Genomic DNA, 26,319 nt, shown 5'->3' with positions numbered 1-26,319 from the left:
GGTTCTGTTATAGGTTTACAGCACATGTCAACTACCAGAGGCTGATTCCCCCCACCTCAGCCCAGACACAGCGTGAACAGGCTTAGGGCACTAAAATGGTTGACTGCTGCAATTTCAGTGGCAGTGGATCATACATCTATATTTATTACAATATCCTTATTAAATACCTAATGTAACATTTCTTCAGAATTGGTAACAATGCACTGTGACAACATGGACTGCTTCCTTCCAGGGGTGAGAGTTTCTTGCCCATCTCGAATGCCCACGGTGTGAGGAGTGAGTCAGTGCACGGAACATCTGATGGCCCAACAGGCCAGGCACAGACATTCAGGTCACCCAGCGAATACACCCCTTCCCTGGCACATTACCTCATACACCAAGCCTCTCACCATGCCTAGAAGAAAACATTCAGGGCTTTTTCCTCTCCTCAAAAAGACCATCAGTATGAAGAGCTTTTCAGTGTATCGATCCTGACCCCTAGGTGGAGAGTGAGGCTGTCTAGAAAGGGTGTGCTAGTCCAGGTGCTTGCACGATGAGCGCAGGCCTCATATGCCCAGTGCAAGAATGCGTCAGCTCTGCAAAGTCCCTGTGGGGAAGCAGAGATGGCTTCCTGAGACAGGAAATAACACCGAACTGCGTGGCTGACAAAAGAGGAACAGGGTGACATGGCAGTAACATGATCTTTACCAGGGGAACATCCTGCTGAATTAAGGCAGGTGAAAGGAAAGCATGTGACTGTCTAACCCAGGGGAGCAGATGGAGATACAGACGGGCAGGGCAGGCAATGCTTATCTTGAAATTGGGATCTCCCCTGCTCCTCTCCCTCAAAATATTCTGTTCAGGGGCTCTCCTCAGCCCCACCACTTTCCAGAACGCTTTCTGCTCTCCTGTCACAACTTGTTTCACTTGCAAGCCCAAATCCTGTGCCTAGGGCTTGCCTCCCCCTCCCGCACAAGGGCAGAGGCAGCACACGCCGGCTCCAGGCAGCTGTGCCAGGGCCCTCTGCTTCCCTCCTCTGACACAGCCTGCCTGCTCTCCCACCCCAGGCTCTCCACCACAAACACCCCCTCCCACCGTCTCTGCAGCAGCAGGGGATGTGACAAGCCACATCCAAAAGCTGGGCTTCCCTCAGACTCAGCTGTTCTCCAGAAACTCACCCACAGGACACGCCGGCTGCAGCTCCTCCTGTCCCCAAGCTGTCTGTCCCTTCTGCCCCAGCTTCCCAAATGACACTGTATCCTTCCCTGCCTCTTTCCATGATATTGCCATAATACTTCTTTTCACAGGCTTAAGAGATATACCTGGTTGAACATGCTGGAAGGAAGTTTTTTGCCCTTAATTTGGGTCTGTCACTCCGCAGAGATGCTGATCTGTGTCTTTGCCTGATCACCACTACTGACAGCAAACTTCTCTCTCCAGTCTGCAGAGGCTGCAGTCATAAATATTTGCTTACAGAACAGTGGCAGAAAAGTGAACTTTTAAGTATGCACATCAATATACCCTGTCAAAGATCCAAAATGCTGCTGTTGCAATCCTAGATACTCCAGCTTTAATTGTTCTCACCTCTAAAGCCTTCACTCTGCAAAGCCTACAGAACACAGACATACACTAGTTAATGACACAGTGAAGTTAAGCAAACAATACGCTAGCAAAAAAGTATTTTCTATTTCTCAGCCTGAAATGTTCGCAAATATCTTTTGATGTTTAAGCGGCATTTATAAATCAAAACCACCTCTATTATGTTATTTTGCTTTCTTTAAACTATAAATCTAGACCTTTTCTCTTAAATTTCAGCTGCCAAAAGAATAAAAACTGCTGGGTAAGAATTCAAATAATCTTTGCATCTTTTTCCCTTTCCTATGATTTTTGAGATGTCAGGCTCAGACTCCCCTCCAAATAAAATGGCAGTGAAGAACAGCTTTAGCTTCCAACTCACTGTACAAGATTTTAAACCTCCACTCGTGTATCATCAGTAGAAGAGCTCACATGTGGCAATATACAAAATACAGCACCTAGAAGGCACAGTTAAAGCCCACACAAGGGTTCAAGGCAAGGCTAAATCACAGACACGGAGGCTCCCTGACTGCAGCAGTAGCTGGTGGGTACAGGCTGACACTGTCAGGCTCCCTCCAGTCACAAAACACTCAGCCTAGTCCCTTCCTGCAACAGAGAGTATCCCACAGGAGCTGCTACTCCTGATGCAAATGGTGGCAGGAGCTGGTCCTCCCTGAGCTTTCTGACCTGGACATGTGCTGCTCCAGTTCTGATCACAAGACAATTTCCCTGTTCCAAGCCTTGAGTGGCAAAGTTCAGCCACCCTGACACTGGGAGAGCTCTTCAACATGCAATTCACCTGGTATATCTGCAAATATAATTTGCATGAGATTAGGCATTCCAGACTCACCAACAGCTTGTTGGCAACAGAAATTACCTGTGATGTGCATCCATTGCAGAAGTAGACCATACAAAATTACTCAGCCTTGCAGTTGTAACTACAACATTAGCAAGCAGCCAAAGGCTACGAAGTGTCCATTATGTTTGGAGTATAGCTCAAGCAAATGCCACAAGAAACACAAATAATTTTTCCACCACTAAAGTTCTAGAGATCACTCAAATCCTTTCAGATGAAATGCATGCTGTAGTACTTCCACCCTGACTTAACAGCCCAAGAGTGCTGACATGTCCAAGGGGAAAGTGGTTCTCCTAAGCCATTGTCAGTCCCAGTTCACAACAGCTTCCACAAATATCACTGCTTGAAAAGTCTGGCATATGCTGTCACATTTTTCAGAAAACACTCATCGAGTTCCTCTTTCACTAAATTATATTTAAAAAAAAAAAAAACAACAACAAAACAACCAACCAATAAAACCCCATCTAACCCTGAATCCACATCCAGTCCTCAGTGCTCCCTGACCACAGGGAATTAAAGAAACTCTGGATTTTGGTGGTTTTAGCTTTTTTGGGGTTGTCTTTCTTGTTGTTTTTGGTTTGGTTTTTATTTTTGTTTGGTTTATTTTGGTTGTTGTTGTTTGGTTTTTTTTGTTTAACTTTTAAGTTACTGTTGAGGAAGATAATGGAAAACTGCAGAGCTTAGCATTTTATTAGCAGACAGAAGATTTAGGTCATAACCTCACACCTGGAATAAAGCCCCAGTAAAACTTTTGCTTTTATAGTAAAAAAAGTCCCTAAAGACAGAGTAACAGTTCAGGTCTAAAGAAGGAAAATAAAATACAAAAAAACATAACTAGAAGTGACTTAAAAGCTAGCTAAAAAAAACCTTTTAAACATCATGAAAAGTTTTAGCAAAAAAATAAAGGTTTTCATTGAAATATTCCCTTTAAAGTTTCTATTTTTAATTAACAGGGCCCCTCAAGTTTTATGTAGAGTTTATCACACTGTCACAGAACTTGCAGTCTGTCAGCCACCAGCCTCCTTCTGTGAATATGAAAAAAAATCTGGACTGCACAGTATGTCCAAAAACAACAAATATTGACTCTATTGCATGAAGAGAGCTTCCTCAAAAGGAGTCAAGGTCCCCACATGCTCAGTATTCTGCTCTCTCACACTTAGATGAAAAGCCTTCCAGAACAATTGTTGCTGTTTACAGATGATGATGCCTCATGGGAAGACCAGAAATGAGTTGAAACACGAGTAAAAGCAATATGGATGTTACTTTTGTGAATTAGAATCCACACCTAAAACAAGGCATCCCACCCTACCAAGAGGGTTAAGTTTTTATATGTATTCACACAAAACTTTCAGTGTGAAGCTTATATGTGGTCTTCAGAAGTAGCCATAAGTAAAACCAAGAATGAATCATTTCGAGAAACAGTTAAAAATGCATGACTTCTGCCTGGAAAAATTAACAAGCTTTTGGACTGAGCCATCACCTTCAGTCTTCAAAACTACTCCCACATCTAAGAAACTGGACTGAGCATTCCAGTTAGCAATGATTCACCTTCCTCTCCTCCTCTGGGTGCAAATATCACTCCTCCCAACACCCCACTTCTTTCTGGATAAAGCTGCTGGCAGCTCACACTCAGCCATTCAGCATTCACTACACAAACACACTGTGTTATTCATTCCTCCATGCCCTGTGCCACTGATGCAATGGAAAGAGAGCCAGACTGTGAGTATACCGGGTGTGCAGAAGCTCATCTTTCCTTATCACTGCTGGACTTGCAGATGGACATAATGATTAAAAAGTGATACACAGAGGGCTTCATGCACCATTCCAGCAGAAGAAAAGTGCTTCTGAAGTAAGCAGGCGCATCTCTGCAGGTCAGAGAGTAAGCACACCCCAAGTAAAAGGTAAGAATTTCTCATGCTTGGGAGGAACAGAGATCTTTCCCCTCTTACACAGCAGAAGTGAAACAGCCACCACAGACCTACAGATGACCACCACTACAGGGAGTTCCAGCCTGTGGGCTCTTGAGCTGCATGCTGTGCAAGAGGAGCTCCCAAGCTCCTCAGGCTGAGCTGTGCTGCCCTGGTGGCTGCAGCAGCACTCCAGAGCCCCCTTTGCAGGATGATGATAACCAGCAGGCTTTGCAAAGTGCTGCCAGCCTGCCTCAATGCCCAGATACATTCCCACTCCCATGAGATCTCCAAAAAACCCACAATTCTCATTTCCCTGCTCCTATACCTTCAGCTCTCAGGCAGACACAAGGCATCTCTTTTTGCCCCTCTGATACACCAACAATTTTACACACAGGTCAGAAAGTTTCCCTTCCTTCTGGCTGCAGATACCAAGGGCTTAAAGCTCTTCTGAGACAAGGAAAGAGCTTTCTTACAGAGCAGGCAATACATCATGTTAGGATGCATAGAAGATGCCAAAATTATTCTGTGAATCTACTAAAAAATGGTAAACCTGCCTCTACAACCACCGTAGTCACCTTTGCAACACACCACTTATTTCCCACTATCTCAAAAGATAGACATCTCCTCCTGCTGCCCCCAGAAGCTGTGCAGAAGTTTTGCATTTTACACCTCAGGGTATTTAAAGCGACCAACAGTGACAAGAAATGACCCACAGACACAAGGGAGTCTGGATGAAATACCAGAACCTGACCTTTACCAAGTCTGCAGGTGAACTTCCAGAAAGCACACGCCAAGATTCACATAGACACTTTGGAACTTGCTGCTGTGGGGCACCTCACATTAACTGGGGTTAAATCTTGAGGGTAAAGGACTTAAACTTCAAAGCTGAAACAGAAGATGTTGCATCATTCAACAGCAGTGTGACGTGCCAGGTCAAACTGAGCTACGGAACAGTTGTCCCTCCAAAAGTCCTGTTACAGAAACCATGTCAAGAGTTAAACTACTGGAGTAAACCATTTTCTGAAAGTTTTAAATATTTAACAAAAGAAGAAATATTGGGGGAAAAAAGTGCAAAATATAAATTCATGAAATGCAAAGTAGCTGTCATTATCTACTCATATATTGGTGACTGTTTCAAACCACAGACTCCATTACTAACCATAATTACTTTACTAACCGTAAAGCTCTGCATTACTAAGTTCTTGTCTGTGCAAAAACACAACAGTAAGAAACATAATTCACTCAAACTGGAAGCTGCTGGGACATTCATAACACTGATTTTCTTATTGCTTCTGTGTGTAGGCCAGGTCCAAAATTAGCAGTAAGTTGTGTAGCAGTTTGAAAACTGGAGAGTAATACTAAAAATACTTGACAAAAATCTCAGTCATGAATTAAATTTTGAAAAATTATCCCCCCACTAACCTTTAAAGCTGTCAAGCGTAAGATGCAAATGTTTTCTGGATTTACATCGCCAGTTGTCAGGGCACTGCTGTCAAGTGTCAGAAATTTTCACCTTCCCCAGTTTTAGAAAGCAAATCCTATACTGGGGTGTCACTGTGTAGATTTTAAAATAATACATGTTCTGTCATCCTCTCCATATGCAAGCATATGATGTGCTGTATCAAGAATGAAAAAATTGATTCAGCATTTTTCTCTCTTCTGAAGTTACATGGCTACACTGCAATTTCCCTGCAATCCTGCCTGAACATGCCATTTGTCCTTTTCCTGTTCCATGTGTGGTTTGGTAGGTAAAGGCCACTGAGTTCATCTATACTCTCCAGAACAAGTAGAATAATCCAACAAACCATGATTTCATCTGGATGAGTCACGGAATTCACTTTGCTAAACACATGCTGCTTTGTACATTTCACAAAATAAAATTCCACGCAGAAAGGGAAAAATGCATAGATTAATACTCCAGATATCTCATCAGCAGAAAAATAATTCAGAAGCTGCAATTAAAAGAAACAGCATCTTACAAATAATTTTGAGCTCTCATAGTTGCCTTCAATTTTTCAAGCCATGTATTCTCTGTAAGATATCCAGTTATAGACTCTTAAGGGAACATTTACCATTCCAACCCAGAGATAGACTGTGCCAACCCTCTAAAATAGGAGCCTGAGGAATTCTTCCTGGTCAGCATGAAAAACTCACTCAGCTCAACAGTGAGTTCTCAAAAAATAAATTGTTGCACTTTGTAACAATAACAAGTGAAGAAAAAAACTGAAACAAACCCCAAACACACCTCACCAAAAATTCACATTAAAAAAATCAAACAACAAAACCATGAAATGAGTCAGTTGTATATAAAATGCCACACTTAAATCAAGCTGTACACAAGTGACATCTGTTTTGTTCTCCAACATCTATGGTTATTTTCTTTAGTTAAATTGGAGAAAAATGGATTAAAAAAATGCAACTTCTGCAGCAAGCAAAATTATAAAGGGCATTTGTCTGGGATTCATCTGAAGAATAATGCTGAGTTCATTACCAGCTTACTTGAAGGTGACTCAAAGAATATTTTTTTTTAGAAGTGCTGTTCTTTATTGGGACTTCATAATTAGTTTCAAAACCATCTGATAAGAAATACAATTTTAAAAATGTAAGTAGTCAAGAAAAATATAAAGTCCCACGTTTACAGAGCAGTTATCAGCTTTCTGTGTGTATGCTTTTCTGTTAAAGACGTGGAATGGGTTAAAAGCATACACCTAAACTGGGTTCTTTCACAATGACCATGTTTACAGAATGGCATACATATTCCACTTTTCCTTAAAAATTAAAAACCAGATCCTAAAAGAACTTACTGAAAAAAGAGATATTTTTTAAACAAGTGTCCTACCTAACATTTTACTGGAAGTTCCTAGTTTTCTCTCACCCCAGCAGTAAGCGTGGCATCAGCATTTCCTTGTTCTGTTTGTATCCTACTTCATGCCACACCACTCTTGGCCCATTCAATCCCTGGAAATACCCTCTATTTATTCTAATTCTTTTTTGGGCTTCCCCATGAATCTCACCACCTGCCTCCCTAGGCAAGAAAGCGTCACTTAAAAGCCTGATTCTGTAGTGTATTCATCTGAAACACCCAAAGCCTCGCAGCAAAAGAGAAGTATCTCTAATTGAGTCATCTTTTTGGGTTTGCCTATTACGTGATTTGGATTTGTCCTTCCTTCCCCTTCATGCAACAGGAAGCCTGTGATTGAAAGTAAGATGCTTTCAGTGACAAAGCCTAGCACTACAAAAACACTGAAGAAACAAAGACTTTTAATGTAACTTTCTGGCTGAAGCCAGAGGTCTGGCTGAGACACGCTGCCTCTAACAGTAAGGTAGAGGAGCTCCCTCTATTGAATTAGCTGCCAATATCTCTTCAAAATTTAAAAGATGCCAACTGTGGTCAGAATTGATGTTCCAATAAAAACCCAAAACCCTCCAGCCTGGGCAGCTGGGACCCGTCATGTACACTATGTGCAAGAGACAGCTAAGGGAAGGGGACAGCCACCACACAGAGCCCATGACACATGCCAAAATGTCACCGCCTGCCAGGGCTCCAGCCCTGGGGACTCTGCTATCCTTGGCTGCTGTCTGAGAGTTTTTCCCTCAAGTCCAAAACTGCTGTAACCAAAACCCATGATGAATGATGCCAGGTCATACTACAGATGGTGCTACCACAGCACAAAACACAACACACAAATGCAGTTTGAACTTTCAAAGTTTTTCTTCACAGCAGGGGTTAACTGTACAGAGTAAAAATTAATATCTGGATATACAGACTGCTGAAGCACTCATTAAATCACCAATTGCACTTTTTACTTCATATTAAGGGAACAGATTAGTATTCCATTGCTGTTTAAAGCACTTCAAATGCTTTCTACCCAAACATTACAGAACTCTTCTAACCCCTGATAACCTCTAAAAATCATACCCTGAAGCTGCAGGTGCTCTGTCTTGCTCTCTACACTATGGCATCACTTTCTCCCATTTTTTACCTTCCAGAGAAACATAATTATTATTAACAATAAAAATACTAGATCAGTAGAAGCAGCAGTGTTTTAATAAGCAAATATTTATTTGCCTTTCAGGAGACGTATATGCATGGTAACAAATGCAATTTGACCTTAAGCTAGGCAGAAATTCCTCAAAAGAGTCAACACTTCGGTGCAGCGGATTAACATCCACTGGTACAGGATTGTGATTCAAGCCATCCTCAATAAAACACACTGGGGGAAAAAGGAAAGGAAAAAAAAAAAAAAGGAAAAAACTTAATCTGATCACTGCCAGTACTGGACTGTCAGAATACAAGGTGTATGCACAAGAATAGAATCTCCTCTCTAAATGATGAGATTCATTTTCTAGCATATTAAAGGCAGAAATGTACAGCCTCCTCAATATTCATCCTGTTCCCATTAAAGAAAATATACCAAGATAAAGAACATGTAGGTCAAAGTCTTCTGGGAAGATAACACTCAACCATTTCATATCAAGTTAATGATAAGGGAGTTGTTAATATTCAGGTTTTCCTGGAAAAATCACGTTCTGCTTGAGTCATTTCTAATTATCACCCTACAGCATTTACAGTTCTTTAAGAGTCTCTCATTTGAGCACCAGTGCATGGAAGCATAACTATTTTTCTTGAAGACAGAGAAACCAGAATATTGCAACAGGTCCTCAATTCTCTTACAAATGTGGCCTTGCAGTTTATACACATTTTTTAATAAAAAATTACTGTATTACCAGAGGAAAAAGCTGCACACCAGCCAACCCAGAGGAACCTTGAGTAGCACTGAAGAGGGAGTCTGAAGATTATGGGGTTTTAGGTATTGTAAAAATAAATATATAAAGTCTAGCCTCCTATCAGAGCTGGCAGAACTAAGCAAGACCATACTATGACACAATTCTATTAGAGATGTGTGAAAGCAGTTTCAACAATCAGCATGGTAGTATTAAAAAGCCACAAAACTTCTGTGTGTGAGACAACCACTGGAGACCAGACCTCAAGCCAGCTTATCTGCAATCATCATGTTATGGTCACGGAGTACAGATCACAAGGAAGGGAAGACTGAATATTGATAATCTAGTGTTAGGAGAGCAAATTACAGCTCCTATAAAACAAGCACATTCAGTTACTAGTCTGTTACTAGGCTCAAAGCGCATACAGAGAGGTGTGGCTCCTTTGTAGTCTGTTTCCTACTAGCAGCCTGCTCTTATTTCACCCAAGAAGTCCAAAATCACTGGCCAAAAAATACTCTCCACAAAGTCCTCTGGTAGGAACCTGAAAAAGTCCATGATGGTGTGACATGGTATGAGCAGCCAATATATTAAAGCTATTGCTGCTGCAGAAATGTTTGTTTTCATACACCTTAGAAGGAACTCATATGGAATCAGGTATAACACCATGGAAATCTGCAGTGAGAAATCTGCACTCAGAGAACTCTGAGTGACTCTTACATCTAAAGACTATAAACCTCACTGTGTAAGCAAAATATATGCAAGAAAATAGAGAACACAGTTTTATCCAGCTCACACAGATGTAATTTGCACTATGTAAACCACACTATTTTATTTTCCCCTTTATCTATCATCTTGCATAAATATTTAGAGATCCTGTTCCTCAAAAATTTGTGCTGGAAGTAAATCAAAGGAATTCTGCCACAAAGAAGACAATATACAAACCCAGGGCAAATAATTTTAACAACACAGGTTCCTTTAGGAAGGAGAATGGATAGTAGTACAAGACAGGGGATTACTCTGACACAGGTTGGAAGGAGAAAATAAAATATCTTGAAATTAAATATGACTTGTGACATATATTTATTTAATGAACATAACAACATATATTCTCTTCAATAAAAAATCAGCTGGCTGAAATTGAAAGGATTTACAACCTGGATGATTTCTGTTGTTGCCCTCTGCCTTCTCAGTGCTACAAACCCAACAGTAGAGGGGAGAGCACAAGAAAAGTAGTTTATGTTGGAAGACTTTCAGACCAAAAAAGAAAAAAAAAATCTCTAAATACATAAAAAGCTTCCCAAAGTAATCAATCTAACAATTAAAACTCATTTAGGAATCAGTCTGGTTTGTTACCTTGCTTATTCTATTGGACCACAAATACATGGCACGCTGAAGCATATACACGTGGTGCAGATGCTTTCTGACTTCAGTTTCAGAAAACCCATGTGAACTCCAGATCTTAATACAGAAATCCAGTTTCCCTAGCTCAAAGTCACACCAGATACACCAGGGGAAAATCGCAGTCAGGAGTGAGAACACAATGAGTGTCGTGAATAAGATCACACGTTTCCGGCTCACTAGGCTTAGGCAATACTGGCAATATGTAACAAGTCCAGTAATAAAATGAGAGACTAAGAGTTTCATTGTTAGGGGAAGGGGAAAAGATCATGATTAGCTCCTGATTAAGAGTTGACTTTCTTTTCACACACAGCCATTTCCTCTAGAGATGTATGAGATTATAATCGGTGTTCTCACTTAGTCTGACCTCGAGTCAGTCTCTTAGTGCCAAACATGTACTTGGAGCCTCTCTCTATTTTAAAGATGGGTATCTTTCTAGGCAGTTCATTCTGTGGAGAAACAAAATCAAGTTTTCTCATAAGGATCTCCAGTCTGTCTTGAATGTTGCCAGAGATACTTACAATTGAGGATATAAACTTTTAATATACTATTAATAGCTCAGCTATTGCTTTCCACATCCGAAGCTCAAATGGAACTCCCAAAAGCCGAGCACCATGGTACAGTAATACATCCGTAATTTATTTAGATGATAGCAAACTATCATCTAAAATAGCTGAGATAGCAAGGGGGAAGAACCAGTAAAGCTACAGCAACATCAAGACCTTTTTATAGGTAATTTTGTATCTAAGTATCTTTTATATTCCTCAGAATAAACATAGAGATAGAGGTTTAAATCTACTACTGGGCTTTCCGGGCATTTCCAGTACTGCAGGGAAAGTTTCTAAGATGAGGAGGGGCTGGTTTCTCCCCACATGTAGTTCCTTACAGTTAGCCTGGGCTTCTCCTTGAGGGGGCAAGGAAGGAGTGAAGAGCAGAAAGAACAAGTTAAATGGCTTTGCTGACAACCTATTAAGATCATAAGTAGTCAAGTGCCATCTTTTTATACAGCTCCATCAACACAACCTTTGAGATAAAATATTTTATGGTTTCACGTTTTCTTCAAATGGAAAATGTGGACAGTCTCACAATCACCAAGACAGTTTTGTATTTACTAAGCTAAATCTCTCCACAGGGGCCAAGTCCTGCTTCTTAGAAGCTGAGGTGCTTATCCCTCTGATAATCCACATGCCTTCAAGATTTCCTAAAATGAACAATCTTTCCTGAAGACTTACAGTGCATCACAGCAACCAGTATTCTTTGTAAGCTCTGCCACCGGGACTGGTATTTATTATGTCCGACAGTGACTATACCCTGTACTTGCCACAGCAAAAGCCTAGCAGCACAGCCTGACACACTGCTTACGGCTCCAATATTGCTGCTGATTTCGTCTGGAGCTTTTTCACTCTTCTGTTTGAAACTACAGATCCAGCAGCCTTGCTTTACTGCTTTACTGTTGTAGCTAGTTTCCTACTTGGAGCTGGTAAAACACAAGCATAAATGCAGCTAGTGAAAAACGTCTGCTCTCCTCTTCCATTTCGCCAACCCTTGCTGGCCGTAAATGGTTAAGTGGAGAGCACGTAACAACCCGGCAGAGGCCAGGAATGAAAAACCACCAGCGGCTCCAACACTTCTGCAAAGCCTCCGTTGTTGCAAAGGCACACAGAGGCAAAGCCATTCCTTAAAGCAATACAAAATTTTACCACAGGCTGACGCTCTTTCTACAAGAATAATGAGACGGTCCCCGCGCTGAATGCAGAACTCCTCACTTCACAGCTTTTCCCTCAGACTTCACTTTCACGCTCAATATTTACAAAACAAAGCCTACAAACACCTCATAGCCAAAATATTCCCAGAACAATTACGATGTTTAGCACTCTCCGCGCCTTCCTACTTCCCCAGCGCCTCGCTCAGGAGCGAGGCTTTTACGGGGCGGGGAGGGGAAGCGAAGTTCCCCACGCGACCCGGATCCGCCGGAGCAGCCTGAGGCACGCAGCGCTGCCCCCGCGGGCCGGGCACCGACAGCGGGGCTGCCCCGCCGCGCTCCCCGGGCTCCGGCCGGCAGCGGAAAGCGGCGCCAGGCCGCCGGTCCCCCGGGCTCCCGGCAAGGCCACGGGCGGCACTGGAGGGGCGGAGGGGAGAAGCGGCCGAAGCGCCCAAGTTGCAGGCGGCTCGCTGCGCAGACGTGCCGCTCAGCCTGCAAGTGGAAGCGGCACCGCACCGGGGCTCGGCTGCCGCTCCCGCGGGGACAGCGCTGCCCGGGGGCCGCTGACAACGCCCCGGAGAGACCCCACCGCCGCTTCCCACGGGGACAGACGAGACCGGCGTTTCTCGGTCCCCCTCCCCGCTGGGGCAGCCCCTGCCTTTCCCGCAGGAGCACCAGCCGGCGCACCCTCGGAGGGCAGGAGAGGAGCGCTCTCCTCCAGAAGCGCAGCGGGATGCGGCGGGCACCACCGCTCGGGAGCGACCCCCGGCGAGCAGGGAGCCCGGGGTAGGTGCTGGGGCGCTCCGGGGAGCGGCGGGGGGAGCACCGTCACCTGCGCCCCGGCCTCCCCTCCGCCAAGTTACGGGCGGCCGGGACGGCGCTTCCCGCGGCCGGGCGCTCACCTGGGGGCAGGCAGAGCGCCGCGAGCAGGAGGCAGAGCAGGGGCGGCAGCGGGCGGCGGCGGCAGGAGGCGCAGGCGGCGGCGGCGGGAGGCTCCATCATCCCGCCTGCCCGCGGCGGGACCGGGAGGCGGCGGCGGAGCGGGGCGGCGCGCCCGCGGGGGGCTCTTCCCTCTCGCACCGGGGCGCGGCGGAGACTTCTCCCTCGTCGAGGCCGGGAAGAAGCAGAGGAGGCTTTCCCCCGGCGGCGGGAGCGGCGGTAACTTCCCGGGCGCGGGCGGCGGGGCGGCTGCTCTCCCTCTCGGCACACGGCGAGGAGCGACTCCGCACCGGAGCAGGTGGCGGCTTCCTTCTGGCAGCCGAGCGGCGCTCCAGGACTGAGCGCTGCGGCGGGAGAGGCGGAGCCGGGCGGCGGCGGCGGCTGGGCTGGCCCGGCCCCCGAGCCCCCGCCCCTCCCGGCACACGGCACACGGCACACGGCACACAGCACACAGGCGGGGGGAGCCCCGCGGGCAGCCCCCGCCGCCTGCTGCCTCCTCTGCCGCCCGGGATGTGCCTTCTATGCCGTGGGATGTGCCTGTCCTGCCCCGAGATGTGCCACCTCGGCCGCCCGGGATGTGCCTCCCCAGCCCCGGGATGTGCCTGCCGTGCCCCGGGATGCGCCTGCCGTGCCCCGGGATGTGCCTGCCGTGCCCCGGGATGTGCCTGCCGTGCCCCGGGATGTGCCTGCCCTGCCCCGGGATGCGCCTGCCCTGCCCCGGGATGTGCCTGCCGTGCCCCGGGATGTGCCTGCCCTGCCCCGGGATGTGCCTGCCCTGCCCCGGGATGCGCCGCTGCCTCCGGGGCGGCGCTGTGAAGGCGAGGGGGCCGGGGCTGGCGGGCATGAGGGACAAGCCGATCACCCCTTCACCTACCCCTGCCTTGCCTCTGCTCGTCGCTTGGGCTGTTTTCTGGTGCTGTGTTCAGGATTCGTGTTGGTTACGAGTACTGCAGATCCAAAGCTAAACAAAAAATAATAAAATAATAATGGTAATGCCCGTTCTGTTGTGTGTATAGAAATGTGATGGTGCCTCCTCCGAGCCAAAATTATTAAAAAAAAAAAAAAAGGCAAAAAAAAAAAGGCAAAAAAAAAAAAAAGAGATAATAGCGATCAGTTTAATCTGCTTTAATCGATATAGCAGAGTATTGGATAAAAGACAGGGAGCTCACAACACTCTAGTTGCATGAAGAAATGCACTGCAGGGTGAAGAGGGATCTTTCGTCACTTGTGGAAGTCGGCTGCCCTAAAGGTCAAAAAGATTCCTCATCAAAGTAATGTAATCCAGAAGCAGCGCTTTCATGCACAGTGCTCTATTCTCCCCCCGTTTCGGTTTCAGTAAGCAGTGCTGTTTCACTGGGAGGGAAGGAAATAAGCACGCTGAAGCAGCACAGCAAGTTTCTCAGCTAACAGTTCTATGTGATCAATATGTAGCCCACGCTGTCATGTGAAGTAAACCTGATGTCCAAAATCTGAAATATGAATAATGCACATGGTTTGGTCTCTCCAGAGGGACTTCCTAGTAGTGAAATCTGAAATGTCAGGTGCTCTATCTTACTTCACCATGTGATGATTTGAATTCTTTGACGGGAACTTCCCCAAAACTCCAGAAAATTAAATACAAACTTAGCCAGTCTTTTGTGCTATTTTCAAAACAATTTTCTTGATGGCTAACAACTAAAAATACTTAAACATTACAGTGAATCAAAGTAGGTTTAGAAAAAGACAGTACTTTTTTGTGCTTTCTGTAAAGCAGGGTAAGGATATTTGGCTTTTAGAACTTCAAGTCTAAAGCATTGTCTTCACTTCAAAAAGTCCTTCTGTTCTTCCACATTATTATTATTATTATCTTTCATATTGTGTAAGGCACGCCTTGCAATCAGTTTTAAAAATACTTTACTTTCTAGGCTTACTGCTCAGCAGAGCTCTGTCATCCTTTGTTTTCTCAGCAGATTTCTCTTTATGGGTGTATTACTAAGCAGATTAAAAAATGTTACTTTTAAGATCAATAATCTTTTTGTTTTCCTGTTGAAGCAAATTAGTATTTCCCTTTCAGTATTTTATTTTCTTGCAAGTTTAGAAGTTGTAGGGTAATCATTAGTAGGGATATATAATATTTCTCTTGCTGTCAGACCTGGAGAGTACCTCAAAATCTTGAGAGAGACTTTCTATGGAATTGCACTGAGATGCCCATCTAACAGAGTTCAAACTTTTGTTTCTACTTCATTTTTTATTTTTTTAATTTCTAGAGTTTTTAGTAGTATGTGCTGATTTTGCAGCAGCTTGGGCTCCATTACAAATTAAGGGCCTATTCCTGCCTTCTTCATTGATATGAGCAAGCTTGTAGAATTGAGTAAAATTTGGGCTCAGAAAAAAAAGACATAAAAGGCTGACTCTAAAAATTATCTGAGTGCAAATAAATATAGAAAAAGGCTTATAGGCCAGAATGCACTCTGCATTTAGTTCATGTTTGCTTTTTTTTTTTCCAACATGGCAATAGCGAGATCAATTTGTATAAATGCAAACACATGGTTTGCTGGTTTAGGGAATTAAATAATGCCCAAGTACCTTGTTTTCAAAGCAGATGATTAACTGCTGCCTCATTTGCATCAACATAATGAATAGTATATGTTCTCTCTCACTGGGAGAAGGGATGAGGAAATCTTTCTGAATATTGTAAATAATTTCCAATGGCACAGTTCAGAGACTAAAAGGCAAACTATAGAACTACATATATAAGGCAGTTAAAACATATAGGGTAATTTTAGAATTTATGCTCAAGATAGTATTGAGAAAAATTATTTGAGGACTATCTTGCTCTGAATGTGTTGCTTGAAGTCTGTAAGGAATAGGAGAAATGTGGGAAATTACATTTAGGACATAATACTTTAATCAGAAGTATGATTTCTTTAGGGTTTCCCTCACTCCTTTGTCATTTATCTTCAAAGCTGTTTCTACCTTTCACATGAAAGGAGCTCTTTGAATTCAGAGTAAATAGAAAACATCTCAAGCTCAGATTACTTAAGTGTTTTGATAACTTTACAGGATTCTAAATGTGATTAGCAATTGTTAAGATAATTATTAAAGATATCTTTATATGCTATGTCAGTTCGACTATCCTCATTTCTGAGACTTATAATTAATTCTTTTAATGTCTATTAGGTTGATACAGCATAGATTTTTTTTCCTACAGATTATTTTCTTGGGCCATGCTCCTCTTCCTATTGAATTTAATGGGAGCATGAGTGAGGCACTGATCTGTTGGGAAAGCAGCAACTGCCTGCCTTTAAAGTCCAAAATAAACATTTATTTTGAAGAAGTTAAAGCACTTACTAGTACAAAAAAAATTCTGTAGAAAATAACTGTTTTTGAAAAGCAATAATAATAATAATAATAATAATAATAATAATACTTTGTTAAATGCTTAATCCTATCAAACCGTAGATTTTCTATTTATGTGACAAAGTGGATTAAAAGTGTAATCCATTAATAATGGTTGTGCATAATAAAGAGTTTTTGTTAAGCTGAAATGTCATTTCTCTTTTACAACAGATGCATAAAACACTTTGGAAGGTAATTTCTAGCAAGAATAGCAGAGAGTAGTGTTTAAGAGAGCGCCATGCTCCTGATAATTTAATCTATTGTTAATAGTAAGTGGATGACAATTAATATTGTTCCAAGGAAACTTTGAGGGCTGGTTTGGCTCAGCACCCAAAATACAGCCTGAAAAGTAGGGTCCTGTTGTTGAAACTGCCACTGAATTGTAAGACAAGCATTGGATGTGATGTCCACCCCTGTGTTTCTGCAAATCTGATTCTGGTTGTTTGGCTAGATGCTGCTGGGGTAAAGGTGTCAATTCAGAAGAGCTCTGATTGTGTATAGATTATTGTCATTTGAGTTAAAACGTGATTCAACATTATCTTACACCAAGGGTTAATCATATATGTAATCCATACTGCCGGTTACAACACAGCCACAGGAATTTTTAGTGAATCATCTGGGACTTGGCTCATGTTTTATAACTCTTGAGAAATCCACAAGGTGCTTCCAGCCCCCTTATGCACCTTGAATACCTTTAAACACCAGGCTCTGCAAATCTGAGTGAAAGCACGTTGAAGTCAAGCACAGTCTTTCACTGATTTTGCTTGATTGCACTACAAGCTGTGGTAGATGAGTACTCATATCTGTCAGAAAATGTTTTGCATTGCTCAGTATTGGCACATGAGGACAACGGGCAGCCAAGTCTTTCTGAAGTGGATCAGCTGTACGTGGTCAAGTGTCTCTTGGTTGTAAACTATTTCAAACAGAACATGCAGGACACATAGATGTCATACATAAATGGTCAAGAACCAGAGCTGGCATAAAAACAAACTGTGACCAATAGCAGCAAAGAAGAAAACCTACTTAATTGGGGTTTCTGCAGATGTTTGCAAATTTGGCTGTCTTTGACCTAAGTAAACAAGTCCCATATATTTGGAATAAATAAAAAAGCCTTGACAAATTACAGTAAGAATAACTGGAAGCAGCATTTTCAGTATTTCTTCACTGCAAAAATCATACTACTCAAGAACATTAGCAAATGCCTGCCAGTGTTATTACAGTAAGCAGTATAGCAATTAGGCTCCTGAAACAAACTTATCTTCTATTACCAATGTCCAGTGCACCTGTTTTTTACATAGTTTAACTAAAGGACCAGTACTGTACAAACATTCATTAAAACAATACTACATTTGTATTAAATACAAAACAGAATGCTTTCAGCTGAGATGAAATTTTCATAAAATAAAATTGGAACCTGAGAATAAAGAGTTTTTGGAATAGCTGGTTATCTTTAAAAGTTTGTAATCTATCTTAAAAACAAAAATGAAGAAAATAAAGTCTTTAGACTATAAGCAGGTTTTGTGGACAAAATAGGTGAGTCACATTAGATGATGATGATTGAGAAGTGCGTAAAGAGAAAAAGAAATCCAGTTCTTTAGGCTGGACCAGTACATATCAACTTTCCTGGCCACCCACTTGCCTTTTGTGAGGATTCATTTACCTTTTCCTTTGTCTTTTTCATAAAGGTTGGAGGTAGGTAAAAGTAAGAAGTTTTCAGATTTCAGGTCTCTTTTTTTCATTACAAAAGCCACTTTTGAGGACAAAGAATTCTTTTTCTGTGAATATCCAGTGTGATACATAATTGCAAAGAGTAGCACTGATAATATATTGGAGGAGTCAAGTGGATATAATACAAACAGTGATAATATTAGCATTGCTAAAATGATTAGACTGTTTCCCCTTTTCTCAGTGTCCATGAAACCAAATTCTTCGACTGTTTGTGCTTTCTAGTCCTTGACAGCCCCTGACTGCAACAGGAAAATTCCTTAATAATATAGGATCTGATGGGCCTCCTGTACTAAGGAGCATCCTTGACAAGACACGTTGCATTCTGCCAGAACTATCCTGCAAGCAGCTCTGCAACACCTGGTTTGCAATGTTGGCATGCTGTGAAGGAGCAAGAAAGAGCAGAGTGTCATGTTATTTATTAGGATGTCACTGAGTTTCTCTGCCCTGCTGGATGGATCCAGACAATTCTTTACACTTACCCACAGTTGGCCTGCCTGTGTATAGGATGGACTTTCCTGAGTCTCAAGAGGTGCAGAACATAGTTCCCAGAAGGGCTCAGCCAAGTCCTGGCTTGTAAAATTGCTTCTCAGGCTGAGGAGCCTTTCCATGGGGCTGTTCACAAAGCAGTGGAGTGCAGTTGGTGATGCTGCCAGCCTCACCTGGAAGCAGTTCCCCATCTGTTCCCTTGATGTCACTTGTGGCTGAGATTTGGACTGGCTTGATTCTTGCAAGGTCAGCTCTGTCATAATCTGCCCCAGCTTCCAAATCTGGGCCTGTGTTGCCCAGTTCTACTCACGCTGCCAAAGCAAGTGCAGACAGCACCCTGGCAGAGCAACAGAGGAGAATGGAGGCCCACTCTGGCCAGCAGCCTCCTTTCATCCCTGCTGCATGCTGCCAGTCGTTATTACAACATTAAATAATGGTGTTTTATAAGGCAGGTATTCAAATAGCTTTCACCTTTTTCCTGCCTTTCATTTGAGGATTTCAGATTCTGCAAGAGCATTAAGTGCTTGGCAGCCTGTGACACTGGACAAGATACTGAACCCTAGAGATATGAACAAATTTCCTAATCTGTTTGAAAGACCAATGGTGATCAAAAGAAACTATTCAGAATTCCTGAGATTTCATCCTCAACCTCCCAAACTGAAACTACGCTGCTTATATTTTTGCTGGTTAGAGAAAGGTAATACAAACAAATGTAAAGATCAGGAGCTACCAGGAGCCGGTAGTCAATTCAGTGAAATGCTCCTGCCTCTACTAGTTAGTCTGCTCATGCTTAATTTTCAGGCTTAGCCATGGGGAGAAAAGTGGAGGTAACTCATTCAGAGCATGTTGGGGATTTTCTCTTTTGCATTATGAAAACAGCAGTGAAAGTAAGGATGGAAAGAAATGAGGCATATTTTATAGAAAGTTTGAGTGCAAGATATGGAACAGAGTTTGCACTTTATCCACCTGGAGACCACTTGGTTTTAAATCTGCTTGTGGCTGAAGAAAATCAGTTGAAATTGAGAAAACCTCTAGGTCTCTGTGGAAGATGGACAGGGCAAAGACAGCTCAGAGCTTTTCATGCCTGCTCAGAACTTATTCAGACCAAAGGAAATTTGTTACCTCTTCTGCAGAAGCAATTTTCTTCCCTTTTTGTCTTGAGTGAACCAAAGAACTTTGATCAAGTGTTGAAGAATGATGTGTTAGTTGAGTAGAGCAGATGCACCATACTGCAGAGTTCAGCTCCTTCAAAGTACTGCTTTTTTGAGAGATGCAAATAATAAAAGAGAAACAAGTGATGCTGATAAAGTGGGAATTGGAAAGGAAGGATTAAAATAGAGAGTTAGTACCAGATTCACCTTGGTTTTCAATGCTAGGGCACTGGACTCTGCACATCCCAAAGCTGGGCAGTTCCCTTGTGTGACAGGCATTGTCTCAGACCCTACTATAATTTTTTCTTTACAGTCCTGATGGTAGTAGACTTTCTCATGCTGCATGACTTTTAACATACACAGCTTTCATTCATTAACTTGGAGGAGAGGGTCAGCAGGAAATCAATTATGCTTTTTTTTTTTTTTTTAATGTAGCCATATGCAGAACCATTAAAATGAATCCACTGTCTGTGTTCCAGCATTGCAATTTCTTCCTTGCAACCTTTATTGCTGTGTGTCTGCCCCAAGTTGTGCTGCATCAGCACTTGTAGATTAGGAAGAGCAATTCCTAAGTAAATGAAAGGAATTTCTTCTTCCCAGTCTGCCAGTTACCCAAGGCAGGAGTACACCTGCCTCAAGGGATGAAAATGCCACTGGTTGGTCGTGTGTTCCTCAGAGCCACCTGTCATCAGATCCCTGGAAAAATGTATCTGATCATCTGTCATCTAACTGAATACCAAGGCTAGATTTGTAAATTATATTTTTAAATGATTGAAGATTGAAAGGTTTTCAAGACCAGACTGTTTGGATTGCAACAGAATTTAGGTGAATAGTATTGGAATATCTCCCTTAAGGCTGCTTCCTCAGAAGGTGATATTAGCCCTTGGAAAGGATGCAGTGATTGGAACTGTTGAAAACAGAGATTTTAATTAAATCAGAAGAAATGGGCTAACATAACTGAAGATGTGAAGAGTTAGCACACAGATTTCAAGAATTAGCCATGTACAAATTATGATTATAATATGTATGTTGCATTAGAGCAAAAGGCTGTGAAGTGCTTGGACTCTTTCAATAACTTTGTTGTTCTGGAACAAGGAAGAGCTCCTGCTACAGGTAGTTTACAGATGCACTAGATAGGATGAGTAAAGTGGGCTTAAAGTTGAAGGAAAGGAAAATTGTTATACATCATCCTGTCTCAGTTGAATACATTACACTGTTGTATGTGTTTCTTTTTCTATATTGAAGCAAAAAAAGAAAAATTGTAGAAAAAAATAAAATCAAACTTGAAAAAACTTTTGATTTGCAGAAATTATAGTAGGAGGTGTATTTTCATAAAAATGAACTTGTAATTACCTTCAAGAAATTGTAGGCATGTCTTCGGGAAGGAGATTTATGGCATTTTATACTGGCAGAGAATGTAACCACAGGTTGCTGGATTAGACACCACTGCTGAGTCACAGCTTAGAAGGTAATACCAATTACTGGTGCATCCTTGTGAGAGAGGCTCACTGTAGTAGCTTCCCCATGTGCTTTCACTGGCTAAAATAATCAGTGCAATTATAGAAGCAGTGCTGTGAGGGCATTTTTTCTTTTTTTTTTTTTTTTTTTCTTATAAAGTGCTGAGAATTTCTGATAAGGATGGATAACTAATATTTTGGCAATCTATTTAGTAGCAGTCTCCCACTCAAAGGCTGGAAGACAATTGTTATCAGCTGTCTCAGGATCACACTCTGCAAGAGGTGGATTCACAAGCACATTGTAGATTTCAAGGTCAGGTTCTCATTCTGTTAGGATGTGTGTAATTGTTCTTTGTTAGGAATGGCAGTCAAAAGGGTTCAAACCTTCCTGACGTTAATGTTCTGAAAGTTTGCAGTTAGTAACAAGGAGGACAGTCTACCTGTTTTGCTTAGGGCAGACTTATTAAGATCTCTCTACTTTTCTGGCTTACATTTGATCTAACTTTTTAAGTCTATGACACTTTTCAGAAGGCAATTTATTCCCTTCACTCTGCTACCCAGAGTTCTAATTTATTTGCAGACTTTCTGTTCACCCTATTCTCTCATTGTCAAACAGTCTCCCATGTCTCACAGACAAGATGTTTCTGCTTCATCCCATCATTTCTGTTTCTGTTCTGTCAATCTCAGTTCATATGTGTGCCTATTTCTTGGTCTGTCTCCCCACTAAGTCATTTCTTCCTCCACCAGTAGGTTTCTGCCTGTCTGTCTGTCTGTCTGCAGCCTAGCAGATTCCAACCTGCCAGTCAGTTCTCCCCACTTTTTTTGTGTGCACTTTCCTTTGAAGAAGAGGAAGATCAAGGACCCCTTAGCTCTGGTTTTCATTTCTACCAAAAATCACCTGCTCACTGCTTGCTGAGCTCAGCAGCATGAGATTATCCTGTTACTTGGAAATTCGCCTATATCCTTGTACTGGTTTTGGCTGGGATAGAGTTATTTTTCTTCCTGATAGTTTCTGTGGTGCTGTGTTTTGGATGTGTGACCAAAAAAGTGCTGATAGAAATACCTGCACAGTGCCAAGTCCTCTTCTGTTTCTCACACCACCTCATGAGTGAGGGAGCTGGGGATCCACAAGAAGTTGTGAGGAGACATGGATGGAACAGCAGACTCCAAGTGACTGAAAGAATATTCCTCATCATATGGCATCATGAGAGTGCATAAAGCTGGGGGAGAAGGAGGAAGTGGGGGTGTTGGGAGTGATAGTGTTCGTATTCCCAAATTACCATTACGAATGATGGGTCCCTGATTTCCTGGGGATGTCTGAAGACCTGCCTGTCCATGGGATGTAGTGATTTCATTCCTTGTTTTGCTTTGCTTACAAGCATGGCTTTTACTTTCCCTGTTAAACTGTCTTTATCTCAGCCTACAAGGTTTTTCACTCTTACCCTTCTGGTTCTCTTGCCCATCCCATTGTGGGGAGTGAGCAAGTGTCTGGGTGGCTCTGAGCTGCTTTTCAGGGTTAACCTACAACAGGTCTTGCTTCTTATAGAATTGCTTCTGACTCATTGCTTGAATTTCTCTTCTGATTTGTACTTTTTAAAATTCACCCTATGCTAAAGATGTTACACAGTCACTACAAGTGAACAGGCTTTGTATCACTTTATTAATAGATAATGACATACACAAAATAGTGGTCATGCCTCTTGTTCACCAACAAAATTGTGTATTCAATATGTACTTCAAGATAAGAAGATGCATCTGTACAAGGACGTTTGTTGAGTGTAAGATTGTTGGGGATTAGGTGTCCCTCCTTTTGTTCTGGCTCACCTAGGGAATTTTTACCCATCAATGGAGGGGAAATCTGACTGCTGGTACTTGTTGGGTGCTTGAGAAACACAGAGTTCGGCTGGACCCAAGGGGGAAGGGGACAGCTGGGGGCTGCCTGGTTTCTTCAGCTTCAGAGCAGAACTCTGCTGGGAGCTGCTGCTGCGGAGAGAAGGGAATTCACCATCACTCAGACAGAGCTGCAGCTTCTTCTTCTCCTTCTCCTTCTTCATCTGCAGGCCCCTCGCACCCCCTGTCCTGCCAGGACGTGTGGCAGTGCCAGCCTGGAGCTGCTGATCCACCTCATCCCCCAGCCCAGGATCTCAGCTCATCCCTGCTGTTCCAGCTGAGTGTTCCTCAGAGCCCTGCAGGAGCACCGGCACTGACTGCCCCAGGGGTTTGTGAAGCAAAGCCTCTCCTCCATCCCTTCCCGTCTCGGCCCAGAAGGCTGTCACGGGGTCCCTGCTGCTGTTTTGTTGGTAATGCTGTAGTTATTGTTGTTTGTGTGCCTGGTTATACACACTGGTAAAGAACTGTAATTCCTATCCCCAGATCTCTGCATGAGAGCCCCTTAATTTCAAAATTATAATAATTCAGAGGGAAGAGGTCTACATTTTCATTCCAAGGGAGGCTCCTGCCCTCCCTAGCAGACATCTGTCCTCTAAACCAAGACAAAGGTGCATGCTGAAGAACCATTTGATCCTCAAACTAAACTTTTCCCCTGCTGTTCTTTTGTAAGACAGTTGTGAAATCTATTTAAACAAACAAAATGGATGCATTAATCACAGTTTTCTGCACCTTGCTTACATTCACTCACCCACTCTTTAAGAATAAATCTTCCAGCATTGTTGCTTTCTCACACAGATAAAAGGTTAAAACAAAAGAAAAGTTGGAAATGGGAAGAGAGTGTAGACATAAGTTTTTTTGTGGGTGAGATGGGAAAGGAAATTAAAATTTGCTTCAATGAAACAGCACAGCAGTATATGAAATTTCAGTTTTCTGAGAATGGAGGTGAGGTTTTAGAGAGGCATAAATGCAGGTTACTGAAGTGAACACTGCTGTTAGACAGACAGGTTTCCACTTTCTTTGGATCCACTGCAACTAATTTTGCATGCATTGTGAGCTTTTTTTTTTTTGCAAATCATATCTCTTTTGAGAGAGATGAACCCCTTGAAAAGCAGAACTCTCTAAAAGGCAACCAGGAGGATTTTAGCCTATAATTGAGCTCCTACTAAATTAATGTTGCGTTGTCAAATGCTACTTGATGACATGGAGGATGGCACAGCCATGTAATTCTTGTATTGTATGAACCAAATTCTGAGGTCTTAAGAGGTTCTTAGAGATGGCATCTATCTCACTTATAGCTAAGTGGCTCTTAAATGAAAAAAAAAAAAAAGAAAAAAAAGAGAAGAGAATAATAGTACTTAGAGGCAGCTTCTGTGAAGTGCTCGTCATGCACAGCTCCAATAGCACTTTAAGAAAGAATGTCAGTATCGTTATTTATATTGTGTTTGGTTGGGAAACTGAGGCAGGGGATGAAGTGTTGAATTCCTGAATCAACAAGCAGTCTTTAAAAAACTCAGAAACACCTACAATATCCCATGAATGCTAATAGTGCCCTGTAATCTATAACATCTTGTTTTTTCCTCTGAATGTTGCTTGAGAATAAACTGTCCTTGAGAGAAACTCTTCAAGTGGGCTACTTCAGTTCCTTGAGAAATGTTAAGAAGTCTGAATTTGAGATTTTTTTTTTAATCCAATGCCTCTTGGTATTGAATACTTCATGTCCTTCCCTAAGTATATGTGGAGCCTTTGCAGAAGCCATGGATAATCTGGAAAACGGTATTATTAGGAGGCAGGCAGCATGCTGATTTACCTCCTTTGCATTCAAGTCATATACTGTGGTCTTTGTTATTTCAATAGCTGCCAACCACAAGGACCAGAATGAAGAGCAGGGAGAAGGCTGAGCCAGAGATGACAGAAGGAGAGCTAATATATTGGCACAGGGGCTTTGCAATGGGTGTATTATCCTCCTGTGACGGCAGATTGCCCTCTCAAGGTATTTGTTCAAAGACATTACTGAAGCTAAGTCCTGCTGAAACATGAAGTTTTAGATAATGTTGGTTAAATGTGATCTGCATATGTGTGCAATTAAATAAATTACAGTTAGGTTTTTTTATTTAATTTTTTTTTAATTTTTTTTTTTTAATCCTTGTGATCTTACATATGCAATCCATAGAACATGTTATTTATCTGTAAATAAACTGAAAATAGTCAAAGCTACATGGAAGCCATGGTGGGCAGAGGTACTTGTCTTGTACAGGTACTCAGGTGACTACTACAATTAATGTAATAGGCATTCTAATTTCTTGTTCTTAGGAACTTTTCATCGTGAGGCCCTGAGTTCTGATCAGTGGATGGGAACATTCATGGAACATGGACCATTGTTATGGAACATTCATGGGAAAAGATGGATGGAATTACGTGACTCAGAGTGACAGAGTGTTGAGGCTGTTTGTGGCTGTAGGAATCGGGTCTTGATTTTTCAGAAGGATATCAGGTTCCCCATGAGGAGCAGCTTCTGTTACTGATGGCTCCTACTGTTTGAACACATGGAACACAGCAGCAGTGGCTACACATGATTATGTATGTGGCTACATATGTATATGTATATAAGGCAAATAGTAGATTTGGAATAAGTTTGGGAATACTTTGCCTTCTGAACAACTGTACATTAGCCTCAAAACTAATCCACTCTTTAACAAGTTGGAAAAATGATTCAGTTATAGCTGGTAGGAGGCTGAAGAATAGTGAGAAATAGTTGCAGAGACATATTGCTTGCCTGTAAACTCACATTCTTGGTTTTGGTCCATTTTATTCCCAACTTTACAACTATTTTATTTTAGTACAGTAGTTTTGAGGGAAAAAAAATCATTAAACATAATACTTTGTGTACTAAGATAATCTTTGCATAATTTCTGTTGAGAGTTAATTTATTTTTGTTATTCAGATTTAATCCAATGGTGTGTTTGAGGAGTCTTAACACTCTTGTGCAGCATATGCAAGCCGGGCTCAATAAACAGGCTAATGTGTAGTTTATATCTCAATATGAAATTGAGATTTTTACTTGTCATTTATTTATATTAAAACTTTCCTGGATTGTCAAGAGACACCAGTATTTTTGCATGAATTACTGCTGACTTGAGAGATTGTT

General features: G+C 42.3%; 1 protein-coding gene across 4 annotated transcripts in view; it reads right to left on the bottom strand.

The window, feature by feature from the left end:
- The window catches only part of ALCAM (activated leukocyte cell adhesion molecule), a 114,495-nt gene extending 101,060 nt beyond the window's left edge, over positions 1 to 13,435 (bottom strand). For 2 of the 4 annotated variants that reach the window (XM_086883209.1, XM_086883211.1), the window contains exon 1: positions 13,048 to 13,435. In XM_086883209.1, coding sequence (XP_086739335.1) covers positions 13,048 to 13,147 — 100 coding nt within the window. In that variant the 5' untranslated portion in view covers positions 13,148 to 13,435. The remainder of the gene's footprint in view (positions 1 to 13,047) is intronic. The other 2 variants (XM_086883210.1, XM_086883212.1) reach the window with 2 other exon arrangements.
- Positions 13,436 to 26,319: the final 12,884 nt, after the last annotated feature.

This window comes from Cyanistes caeruleus, chromosome 3 (assembly GCF_971803275.1).
Source record: "Cyanistes caeruleus chromosome 3, bCyaCae1.hap1.1, whole genome shotgun sequence".
NCBI classification, from domain to species: Eukaryota; Metazoa; Chordata; class Aves; order Passeriformes; family Paridae; genus Cyanistes; species Cyanistes caeruleus.
The sequence above is the reverse complement of the archived record's forward strand: the minus strand, read 5'-3'. Positions and strand labels throughout refer to the sequence as shown.